The 12589-nt window shown below is 36.9% G+C and overlaps 1 protein-coding gene across 1 annotated transcript in view; it reads left to right on the top strand.

Annotated features, from left to right (window-relative positions):
* The window catches only part of LOC136877796 (solute carrier organic anion transporter family member 74D), a 134653-nt gene that overhangs the window by 109854 nt on the left and 12210 nt on the right, over window positions 1-12589 (top strand). Inside the window, exon 11 of the mRNA XM_068228748.1 lies at window positions 3143-3300. Within this exon, the coding sequence (XP_068084849.1) occupies window positions 3143-3300 (158 nt within the window). The remainder of the gene's footprint in view (window positions 1-3142; window positions 3301-12589) is intronic.

The following is a 12589-nucleotide window of genomic DNA, read 5'->3' as shown; positions in this document are numbered from 1 at the left end:
TTCTCATGCAAAGCATAACGTAGAGACTAATACCAAGATTAGTGCCTCGTGTTTATTCATTGACACATCCATGTTGAAGTATATAAAGATGTACACAGAGACTGAAGCTCATAGACAGACAATGGGTAATAATTGGTCTATTTCTTTGTTATATGCCCATGGAGCTTATAAACTTACTAGTCTACCTGTAGATCATGTGTGGTCTTCTTTATGGGGTCCTCCTGTTTTCACTAACACTATGGCAAGAAACAGGTTCAAAGAAATTCTAAGGTATTTGCGCTTTGATCTCTGTAAAACTAGATCCACTCATTTGCAGACAGATGAATTTGCTTTGGGGTTTGCTATTTGGAATAGATTTATTGAAAATTGTTATGCGTACTATAAACCAGGAGCGAATGTCACAGCTGATGAACAACTTTTCCCCAGCAAAGCTCGGTGCAGGTTTACTCAGTACATAGCCAACAAGCCAGGTAAATTTGGCATAAAATTCTGGCTACTGGTAGACATTGATTCTAAGAATGTGTGCAATGGGTTTCCTTGTCTTGGGAAAGGTGAAATGCGACCTGCCAATGAGTCACTGCCTAAAAATGACCTCATGGAAGAACGTAACCTGACCACTGGTAACTTCTTTACGTTGATAAAGTTGGCTGAGAGACTGAAGGAGAAGAAAACTCTTATTGTTGGAACAATCAATTAAGTGAGGAAGGAAATCCTGGAGTCAATCAAAGCACTGCGTATGAATCTGTACAAGACTGTCGTACTTCAGAAGGAAGATTACACTACTCTTACAGTATATCAAGGAAAAGTGAACAAGAATGTGCTTCTGCTAAGCACTCTATACCCGAACATTCAAGTCAGTGAAGATAACAAGAGGCTCCCTAGTACTACTGAATTTTATAATGGAACTAAATGTGGTGTGGATATAACTGATCAAATGGCACGTAAATACACCACTAGGACTGGATGCCGAAGGTGGCATAATTTGCGCAGTCGGGCAGCGTTTTTACCATAAATACCCCAATTATTGATTTATTCATGTACATGTACATGTGTTTTACAACGTACTTGATCAAGCAGCAATAAATTCATGGATAGTCTACAAGGAAGTTATGGGACAGAGAATCTATTGACATGATTATATTCTTGAAGTAATACAAGAACTAAGGTCTGATTTTTTGAAGACAAGATCCCAACTGATTGAACTACCTACACTTCAGCCTGAGCCTTGGACTCAGGTCCAATGTGCCAGTCATAACTGATGACAATATCAAGTGAATTCCACTTGTAAACAGAACAAAACCTCTGACACGTATTCTTTGTACAACAAAGTAGTCTGTGGAAAATGTTTGTGTAAGGTAATCACTTGCATTAATTGCTTGTCAAGTGCCTGAATAGACTTGTAAACAAAGAGAGACTGTTATTTTTATCATAAGTTTTTACAAAGGCATTCAATAGCAAGTCCGCCAAAATATTTCATCGTTACCTATTAGAAGTGAGAGAATATGAACATTTATTGATATTTAATAATGGACTGATCTGTATACAATACATCCCAATGGTTAACTATGTTGTTTTAAAATAAATTATTGAGCATTTACATGTTTCCCAGATCCTGGATGTTAGATATATATCAGTAAGCAGTAGCAGTCAAAATGACCGCCTGCGGCCTTTATAGGTGTGAGGAAAGTTTAGCCATTCTAGTGCTAATATTAACTACCACCACATTTATAGTACAATCACAAATTGAAATAAATGTTGCCTATTTGTCATCAGTGCACTGTAAATTTTGCTGGCATAATTTGCGCAGTTGGGCAGCGTTTTTACCATAAATACCCCAATTATTGATTTATTCATATGATTCTTGTTCTTTATTTATAAGAATTAAGAGAGCTGCAGCACATCTCATCTGCCTGTATGTTGCCATTTTGGTTGACTAGCACTGTAAGCACATGTAAACAGTACCTGCAAATTATTGCTGCAAGTTACTTGAAAAACTTGTACAAGTACGGTAACTTGCTTATTTTTCTTGCATGAAGTGTAAACCCAGCAGCAAGTGTCTTGCAAGAATTTGCAGCAATAACTTGAACAAGTTACTTGCTAGTGTAAAAATAGCTTTATATTAATACCTAGTTACTAACAGTGATCCATATCAACACAGTAATTAAAACTAGGAGGACTTTTTCTATTAGAAAAACTCACAACTTAACTTTTGCCTGCTGTCCATCTCACAACATTGTTGAGGTCTTTGTTCACAATCTTGTAACTTATATATTACTCTATACAGAAAAAAATCATCTGCCATTCTCTTTGATTCCAGGTCTTTACTCATAACATATATATATATATATATAAGTAAACATTAGGATCAAATAATGCCCCCCCCCCCCCCAACAGATAACATCAGATAATGTTTCACCTACTCTAATTCTCTTAGTTTTCTTTTCTAGCAGTGTTGCTACCCATTCAGCCACTGTTTTGCCAAGTCCAATTGTACTTGTTTTTGTCAGTATTCTCCCTTGAATCTAACCTATCAAAAAACCTTGGATAGGTCAATTATTGCTATACAGTCCATTTGACCCCATGAATCTAAAATATTTGCTTTTTTTTTTTTTTTTTGCCCTGTACTCTTCCTTTTCAACTTTTCCATCTGGCCTAGGTATTGGTACTAGGTCTGTGAAATCTTTCTCTTTGCCTTTTACAATCAAGTATAACAGGTCTGGATGTCTTGTTCCTTTCTCAGCCATGAAACTTAAGAAAAAACAACACACGCATATTATTTTTTTTATTATAGACTGTTATGCCTTTAACCATTCAGTTTGGAAGCCTGTATGAATTAACTATGGGCATCCACAATCCTCTATCTGTAACTAGCTCTTTGACCTCATTTAGTAGAACATCTCTTATCATTAAGAACTGAGTCTAACCACCATCGCCTTGGTCTGCCTCTACTTCTCTTACCCTCAGTGGCTGAGTCAACTATTCTCCTGAGTATCCTCTCTTCCTTCATTTGCCTCATATGACCCCACCACAAAAGCCACCCTTATCAAACAGATTCATGAAATAGAATGGAACCTTTGTGTTTCAGATCTTCATTTGTAACATGTAAAACAGTGAATGTATTCAGTTAGTACTTTTATTTCAGATGTACATCAACTGTAGCTGTATTTCTGGAGGAAATGCAGTTGAGGGGATGTGTCCAACAGACTGCAGCACTATCTTCACCATCTTCCTTGCCACTCAATGTGCCGTACGCTTTCTAGAGGCTTCTGGTAAAGCAGGGAATACTCTAATTCACTTCCGGTAAGGATCACTATGGCAACTGACTTTGTAACTTAATGCAACTTAAAAGCTTTTCATTCTGTGTAAATTATTAGTTAAAACATATCATCATTGCACCTGGGAAAATCGCTATGTGAAATATTTCAGCTTAGATTCTGTCATTTAAAGTTCAATACTGTGTGAATATTGTCAAAGAATTCTCACTCTTCACAATATATGTGCTACAAATCAGTATTTTTCCCACAATATCTGCATCTGGAGAAATTGCTGAATGGTATGGACACAGTCTTGGAGAAGAAATACAAGATGAAAATAAATAAATCCAAAACAAAAGTAATGGAGTGCAGTTGAATGAAGTCAGATGGTGCAGGAAATATCAGGTTAGGAAATGAAGTCTTATGGCGGGTTTCTGAAATGACAGTTATCTGTAGATGGGTAGTTACCAGTGACTTAACATGGTGATATGTTTAAAATGAGTTTCCGAAACAACAGTTATCGGCTTCTTCACAGTTATCTCCGCAAAGACTGGTAACTGCAGCTAGTGCTGGGTGTGCTGGACTCTACAATATTTCGGTCAGTACGTTTACTTCCATGTTGTCACTGGCTTTAGTCACTGATTACACTTGCATGGTGTCATCTGTCCCAGCTGTTTAGGTTATAATCTCCTCGGAGCATGACGCCTCTACTGTAGATATATCTTCCAATACGGGAAATAAATCGTCAAATAAAATAGAACTCGAGTCGAACGGATTTTCATCAGGCTCTAACTGATCTTTCAGTGCAGCTATAATGATAAGATTTTTTTTTTTTTTTTTCCTATCTTCCATAATGTTAAGATCTCTTTTGTCATGCTTTGAATCATGAGTCCCACCAACAGTTACTGTAGTGAACACAATCTGAAATTATGGAGGATTTACCATTAATATTTACATTTGTACCAAATTATAAATATCTTAGGTACCGGTATGCATTTAATATTAACCTGCTGAATAATAAATATTGATTCTTCATTGCTTTTTTAATGCCATTATATCCTTTAACCGGTGACGTGAGGTCTCATAGACTCCTAATAAACATAAAACATCTGGACTTCTTTAATTAAAAGTCTTGCAGGGAGCTGTAGTTTGTCATCTTATATGTTTCAACACACTTCACACCCTGAGTCAGGGTTAGCTCGCTACGTTCGATTGAAGTTCTCAAGTGGACTTCACGTCAGCAGTTACGAGAGTATTTTTGTCAATGCATGTTGCGTGGTCAGTGTGAAAAAAAAAACGGTGTGTTGGGGCTCGGGGACTGGACTGAGGGTGACAAAGGTGTTGGCTGTCACCAGTGTTACATGTTAGAAATTTCATATTTGGTCCGTATTGAAATGTACATCAATTTAACATATTACCAAAATTTATTGGGTTCAACCTATTCAATACAATAGAATTTACAAAGTTAGGACTTACATCCTATTAAACTAAAATTTGAAGGGACATGTTTCGCCCTTTAAAAGGGCATCATCAGCCTTTTTACACTCATACTCAAAGATAAAAATCAGGATATTGATTGTCATGGTAAAAAATATAAAATGAGAATATAAGATTAGAGTGAAATTATACAATGTGAGAAATTGTTATGAGTTCTTAAATAATAATTTACAACTAAAACTTCATTTAAAATGTTTGCTTCCAGCCGAATTTCACTCGAACTTTGATAGGCAACTTTAGCCATAGACTTTCTTGTTATTTGTGGTTAAGGCCTAGTTTGTCTAATTTATAAAATCATTTTTAAATTACTAGTGTAATATCATACCAACTTCAACTTTTTTCGCAAACGTGGATATAGAACCATCAGTGCAGAACTTCAGTGTCGGAATGATAGGTTCCAAAGTGTGCGGCACGTTTTCATTTATGTGATTATTTTAGGTTCCAAAGTGTGCGCCACGTTTTCATTTATGTGATTATTTTCGTTTATGCTTGTTCTGTTCTGGATCAATGAAAAGTGATCTGATTGACGACAACGTTCAAGGTGAAATTTAAGACGATGTCTGTATACTGTCAATAAGAAAGAAGAGGAAGTAATATATACCTAATTTTTGCATCATTAGATCGTAAGTATTTTCATATTATGAGAGATTATTACATGGTGAATCAGACTGATTGACATGACTGTGGACGTATTTGCCAACCATTTTTCATTGTAGAAAACTTCTGCTAGTAAAAGTAACTAGATATTACCAAAATAACCCTAAAAACATTTGCATAGAGACATCTATCGGAGCACGAGAGGTACTAAACATGATGATAACTGTACTGTTTATTACCAGGGCTTATAAATCTGGATTTAAGTTTCCGGAAACTCATTAAAGTTAACAGCACAGTTAAAGTTACAAGCGCTTTTATGTAACTCACAGGTAACTGTGGTGTACCAGAAACCGGCCATTAAAGGAAGTACATAAATATTGTTACTTGCATAGTAAAATAACTAGATGGCAGAAGTAAGGAGGACATAAAATGCAGAATAGCCCAAGAAGGAAGGTCTTTCTTAAGAAAAGAAATTTGCTCACCTCATACATTGATATAGGAATTAAAAAGACGTTTTTGAGGATTTTTGTCTGGATGGCATTAAGTGAAACATGGACGATAACTAGCTCTGAAAGAGAGAGAAGGGAAGCTTTTGAAATGTGATGTTACAGAAGAATGCTGAAAGAAGTGAGATGGGTAGATTGAATCACAAATGGATACTAAATCGAATTGCTGAGAGAACATCTGGCAAAATTTGACCAGAAAAAGAGGCAGAATGTTAGGACACATCTTAAGATACCCAGGACTCATTCACTTACTTTTTGAGGGAAGTGCAGGGGGTAAAAATGGTATAGTTGTTGCTGGTGCAATGGTGATATAGAACACCATAACATAAAATCTTCTTTGATAACACTGGAAAGGCACCCTTTAAAGGTACTATCAGCTGGACCAAAGTTTTTCAAAGAGGTGTTATTCTTCCAGCACTCTCACTTTATCCTAGCATGTGACAGGCAGAACCTGGCTTCCCAATACACAGGGTCGAGGATGGCAGGGATCTTCCAAATATTAATTCTATGTAAAATATGTACATTACAAACATCATAGAACTGCTATACATTTTGATTGCATAAGTTAAGATAGCAGAGATATTCATTAATTTATATTTTTATTGTTAAGACCATCAACAATGAGCACTACTGACATAACAATGGTGATGATTGTTTTGGTGACTGTCTGACTAATATAATAATTCCAATATATTTGGTTCTTTCTTGAAGATGATAAATTTTCCAGCTAACTCATTCCTGGTTGCCAGCATTTTGCCCGACTGTGCCAATTTGGGCTCATCAGTTGGTAACTAGCACCCCTACCAAGACACATGGCCACTGTGTAGGGTACTTGGAGCCATCGGCAATGCCAATGCACTATGAGAGACTTTGTCTCTTTTACAAAAATTGATCCCTGCTAGGCTTCCAGATGATATAGATTTCTGAAATATTTGTCCTGATTTGGTAAATTCATATCATTGACAATGTGATTAGCCAGTTCAAGTCCCATACTCCTCTATTTGTAACAAGCTCTGTGGCCTCATTTGGCTCCATAACTTTTATCTTTAAATCATTCGAAACTGAATCTAACCATCATTCTCTTGATCTCCTTCTACTTCACTTACCCACCATGACTGAGTCCCTTCTTCTCCCAGGTAACATATCCTCCACTTGTCTCACATGTCCCCACCACCAAAGCTGGTTTATACATACAGTTTCATCAGTCAAGATCATTCTTAATATTTATCTCCTCATTCTGAGTACCCTTCTGTCATTGTTCCTACCTGTTTGTACCAGCGATCATTCTTGCTACTTTCATGTCTTTTATTTCTAATTTATGTATAAGATATCTTGAGTCCACCTAGCTTTCATTTCTGTCAAGCAAAGTTAGTTTGAATACAGACCAGTGTAAAGATAGTTTCATCCAGTAGCTAACTTCCTTCTTACAGAATACTGTTGTTCTCAACTGCGAGCTCTTTGCTGCACCTTGATTCAGTCTCACTTACTATACTACCATCCTGGGAGAACACACATCCTAAATACCTGAAATTATCTACCTGTTCCAGTTTTGTATTTCTAACCTGAAATTCAGTTCTCTTAGGTATCTTCCCTACTGACATCTCTTTAGTCTTGGAGAGGCTAATTTTCAAAACCCGTTGGTTGAAAACAATTTCACCATCAGAAAGTTGACCGGCGGGGTAGGAGAGGTGATGGTACACAATTTTTTATCACTAGATTGTGTGCTAAAAGTCTGGGTTTATTTCAAAAACACTCCGCCATCTTCATATTGAGTGAGGGCATATGACACTGTTGATGGTGATTCATCCATCACATGGGGGTGTTAAGCCTTGAGCCGATCCCTTGGTGTTATTCACCAGAAGCAGGCTATGCACCAGAACCTGGTTTTATCTCTTCACCACCTCATCATCATCATCATCATCATCATCATCATCATCATCATCTCACATCTAGACATCAGGTCACCCATAAGCATGAAATAGAAAGACCTGCACCAGGCGAGCCGAACATGTCCTCGATCACTTCCAGCAGTAAAAGCCATATGACAAATAAAATACCAAGTCTTCAAAAAATAAAGTGTGTGGTCTAGAATCTCTTAAGTTCCTAAAACTTATCCTATTTAAGATTACACTGAATGACTATTAGTAGATGAAGTACATTGCATCTCTTCTACTGTCATTCATCTCTGGTAGATTACATTGATGCTGTGATTACAAAAACTAACCTGTCAACGACCAAAGCTAGTAGAGAACAAGTTATTCTCTGCACATGCACATATTGCTCTCATCTTGCAAGCCCTGCTGAGAATCTAGTGTATGAAATAATAATTGATACTCGTGTTCATCTGTACTCATCTCAAGTTCCCGTCTCAGTGTGCCAGTTGTTTTATTATGTGTTATACAAATGTCTTATAGTAATAAGCAGGTATTTATTAACTTATGTGGAGTAACCTAGTCTCTTCTAGAACAGCGTTCCACAACCTTTCTCTAGACCCAATATCAATAAATTATCTTCGACTGAACACGGCACACAAAAATACTAATCCCCTTCATGACATAATATAATTACATAATATATCAACTTTTATTATTATTATTCATTCATAGTGTATCAGACATGTGGCTAGTTTGCTTCTCTAATAATAGCTCTCCAGTTCTCATGACATTGCACCTTCTCTTTTACTTACCTAACAGTACGAAGTCCCACTTTTTGTTTTAGCTGGTCAATGAAAGTGTCCTGTGGCCTTCCTATTTGTTTCTTGCCCTTCAGACTTCCTTCCATTATGTCTAATAGTAAGCCTCCATGATGCAGTGTGTACCCAATTCAGGCTAGTCGTCTTTCATGAAGTTGCCCGAGCACCATGCTTCCTTCAATAACTTGATCAATTACCTCCGCATTTGTGACTCGCTCTGTCCAAGGAATCTTAATGAGGCACCTCCAACACTACATTTCAAATGCCTGAATGCGGCTAGTCAAGCTAGCATTCAGCATCAATGATTCTCCACAGTATAACCCCATTGACCAAACAAATACCTTAAGAAATCGTGTCCTGAGCTCCAGGGTCAAAGAACTGTTATTCAGCATTTTATGGTATTTATAGAATATTGCTCTTGCCATTCCAAGCTTCACCTTGACATCTTGGTGACAGAAACCATCCTCAGATATTATTCTTCCCAAGTACCATATGAGGCGTCTAGTATCAAAACCGGTCAAGTCACTCAAGGCATATTTTTCAATATGGACGAAAAACCTGTAGAGACAAAGCAATGATGGTCAGAAAATGTTTTTTTTTCACAGTTATATCCTTAATGGTTTAATATTTAAGTTCCGCTGTTTTGAGAAATCTAACTCATAATTAACCCATCTTTTTTGTTAATTTAAATTTTGACTTGGCCGTTTTTGTTGCAATTTTGTACAATTTTACAAGGTATGAAAGTAAATCTTTCAGTTCACCACTCGGAACAATATCAATGTTTCAGCACACAATAATGACCAAATACGAGCACACCGGAAATAGGATTGCTTTGGTGCCAATGACGGTAAGAAGCCCGCAAATACATAAATCAGTGTTGCAAACGAACAAAAAACAAAATATTATGACTTCAAAGAATATACATTACAAGGAACGATTTTGCCTACTGATATTATCACATTGTTGCTTAATGTAACAACACAAGATTCCAGACAATAATGCTGCATCATAAAGATTGTCACTTGTTCCTTGACTTGGCCGGTTTTGAATTCACTGGCTGCATGACTTGGCCGATTCTGTTGCATGACCGAGAATTCAGTGCTCTGTAACATGAAGACATGGACGATTTTAAAGCATATTCTTGTTTCACCTGATAGTGCTATACTTCTACTTCAAATTGATAACCTTAACTCATTTTCGTAAATTTTGTGACTTGGCCGGTTTTGATACTAGACGCCTCATATTTAAACTGAAACTGACTCGTGCACTTATTAACAATTGATGAACTTAATTTCACTGTGGAAAATACACCATTCTACTGTATGTTGCAAAACAAATGACACATTTTATTTAATTGCATTGCAGGTTAAAAATGTGTTCCATCAAATGCCACAAGTACATAAAATGCAGACTTGCACAAACAAGGAAGGCATTTCTTGAGAACATTGATATAGGAATCGGAAAGATGTTTTTGAAGACATTCGTCTGCAGCGTGGCATTGTCATCATGGCATTTCCCATTTCCAGCTTCCTGACTCGGGTTGTGAATCAAGGAGCGTAGCACTCTATGGAAGTGAAACATGAACGATAACTAGCTCAGAAAGAAAGAGAATAGAAGCTTTTAAAACGTGGTGTTAGAGAAGAATGTTGAAGGTGAGATGGGTAGACAGAATCATGAATGAAGATAAACTGAATCAAATTGGTGAGAGGTGATCGATTTGGCTAAATTTGACCAGAAGAAGAGATAGAATGCTAGGGCACATCTTGAGATACCAAGGACTTGTACAGTTGGTTTTGAGGGAAGTTTAGTTGGTAAAAACGGTAGGGGTAGACCAAGGTATGAATATGACAAGCAGATTAGAGCAGATGTAGGATGTAATAGTTATGTAGAAATGAAAAGGTTAGCACAGGATAGGGTATTATGGAGGGCTGCATCAAACCAGTCTCTGGACTGATGACTCAAACACACATATGCCACATACTGTTCATTACATTTCTGAAGATTATTGAACATGTTTATTGAACAAAGTTTGCTGTAAGGTCACAAAAAATTACACTATCTTCTTGCATAATTCGGGAGTATTTGTAGGTGGGGTCATCCGTCTTGAAACTGGATCCTTTCCACATGCCTCATATCGAGGTATCAAGGGCCATGTGATCCAGGGAGCAGGAAGGGTAGGAGAATGGAGTTCCATGAGAAAATAGGTGATTTCCACAGTGTCTTTGGAGGAGACTAAGTGACTCCCCCACAACCAACTAGAGGGAAGAATATTCTCGATGTGGTGCTGGTAAAACCAGATGAGCTCTATAGAGAAACTGAAGTAATAGATGGTATTAGTGATCATGAAGCAGTTTTTGTCATAGTTAAAAGTAAATGTGATTGAAAAGAAGGTCTTAAAAATAGGACTGTTAGGCAGTACCATATTGCTGAAAAAACAGGCATGAGGGAGTTTTTAAAATGTAAATATGATCGGTGGGAAACAGTAAATAAAAATGTAAACAGACTCTGGGACTGGTTTAACCCTAAACCAGGCACGCTGGTGAATTTCATTCACCAACCTGCGTATTTCATCTGTAGTTGTTAGCTCCTAAGAGCTACGCCGTTGCGCTGCTAGTACCTTCCGGCAAAGTCTTATTGATACTCTCAGTATAGTGGTATCTGTTCAGGAAGTTGTACATGTCACACTATTTGACCTTGACACACACGTGCAGTAATTTGGTGAACTTTCTTTACCATGCACCCGGAAATGTAAGTAAAATTGTACCTTAAACATTCTTTTGTTCCATTATTTTAAAATATTGACAATAGAGGAAACAAAACTATCTATTTTTATTGTAGGGCAGAGTTTGTGAAGGATGAAGACATACAAATGCTGTTACAGGAATTATCTAGTGAGAAGGAAGGATCTAAGGGAGCTGAAGTTTGTGATTTTTCTGATGGTGAAGATGAAGTGGTAAATTATTCAGATATTGATCATGACAGTGAGAGTGAACAAGAAGGTGATATAGGCCTAGTTGATAGCTATGAACTCGATGAACTAGACAGAGATTTTTTCTTTGGGAAAGACGAAGCAATGTAGTGCACCACTAGCTTTTCAAGGGCTACATCTACGATTAAATAAAAAATATTACCTTGTCCAAAAGGAGATGAGAAAACAGTGTCATGTGAAATGGATCGTTTCTTATACATAATTGATTCTGAAATGATTGATGAAATAGTTTCTTTTACTAACATTTAATTTGCAAGGCACTGCGATGAAGTGACTTACAGCCTTGAGCGTGATGCTAAACCTACTTGCCATGAAGAAATAAGTGCTTTGATTGGTTTATTGTTCCTCACTGGTTTGAAAGGTGAACAGTACACATCTTTGGAAGACATCTGGTCAAAAGACGGAACTGGAATGGGAATAGCAAGAGCCTGCATGTTGTCAAAGAGGTATCTATTTTTGTTACAGAGTCTTCATTTTGACGACAAAACTACTTGTAACGATCGCCTGCTAATAGATAAACTAGCAGCAGTTCGCACATTGTTTGATTCCTTTGTAGTAAACTGTAAAAAGAGCTACACACCAAGTGAATTTGTAACAATAGATAAGAAGCTAGTGCCTTTTCAATAGAGATGTGCAATTTTTACAGTTTATGTCAAAAAAGCCAGCAAAGTATGGGTTAAAATTCTACGCCCTGAATGATGCTAAAACTTTTTATACTTCATCCCTGGAGTTATACTGTGGCAAGCAACCTCCTGACCCCTATGAACTCTCTAATAAACCATATGATATAGTGAAACGTCTAATAGATCACATGAAGGGAAAAAATCATAATCTAACAATCGACAACTGGTGTACCAACTATGACCTAGTCCTTGATCTTTTAGAAGATAAAATAATGTATATAGGCACTTTCAGGAAGAATAAAAAAGAAATTCCACAGCAGTTTCTTCCTCATAAAGATAGGCCAGTTGGTTTAACAATGTTTGGGTTTCAGTATGAAATCATGCTCATTCCGAATGTTCCTAAAAGGAATAAAGCAGTTATCTTACTTTCT

Source organism: Anabrus simplex, chromosome 7, assembly GCF_040414725.1.
Source record: "Anabrus simplex isolate iqAnaSimp1 chromosome 7, ASM4041472v1, whole genome shotgun sequence".
Classification (NCBI taxonomy): Eukaryota; Metazoa; Arthropoda; class Insecta; order Orthoptera; family Tettigoniidae; genus Anabrus; species Anabrus simplex.
The sequence above is the reverse complement of the archived record's forward strand: the minus strand, read 5'-3'. Positions and strand labels throughout refer to the sequence as shown.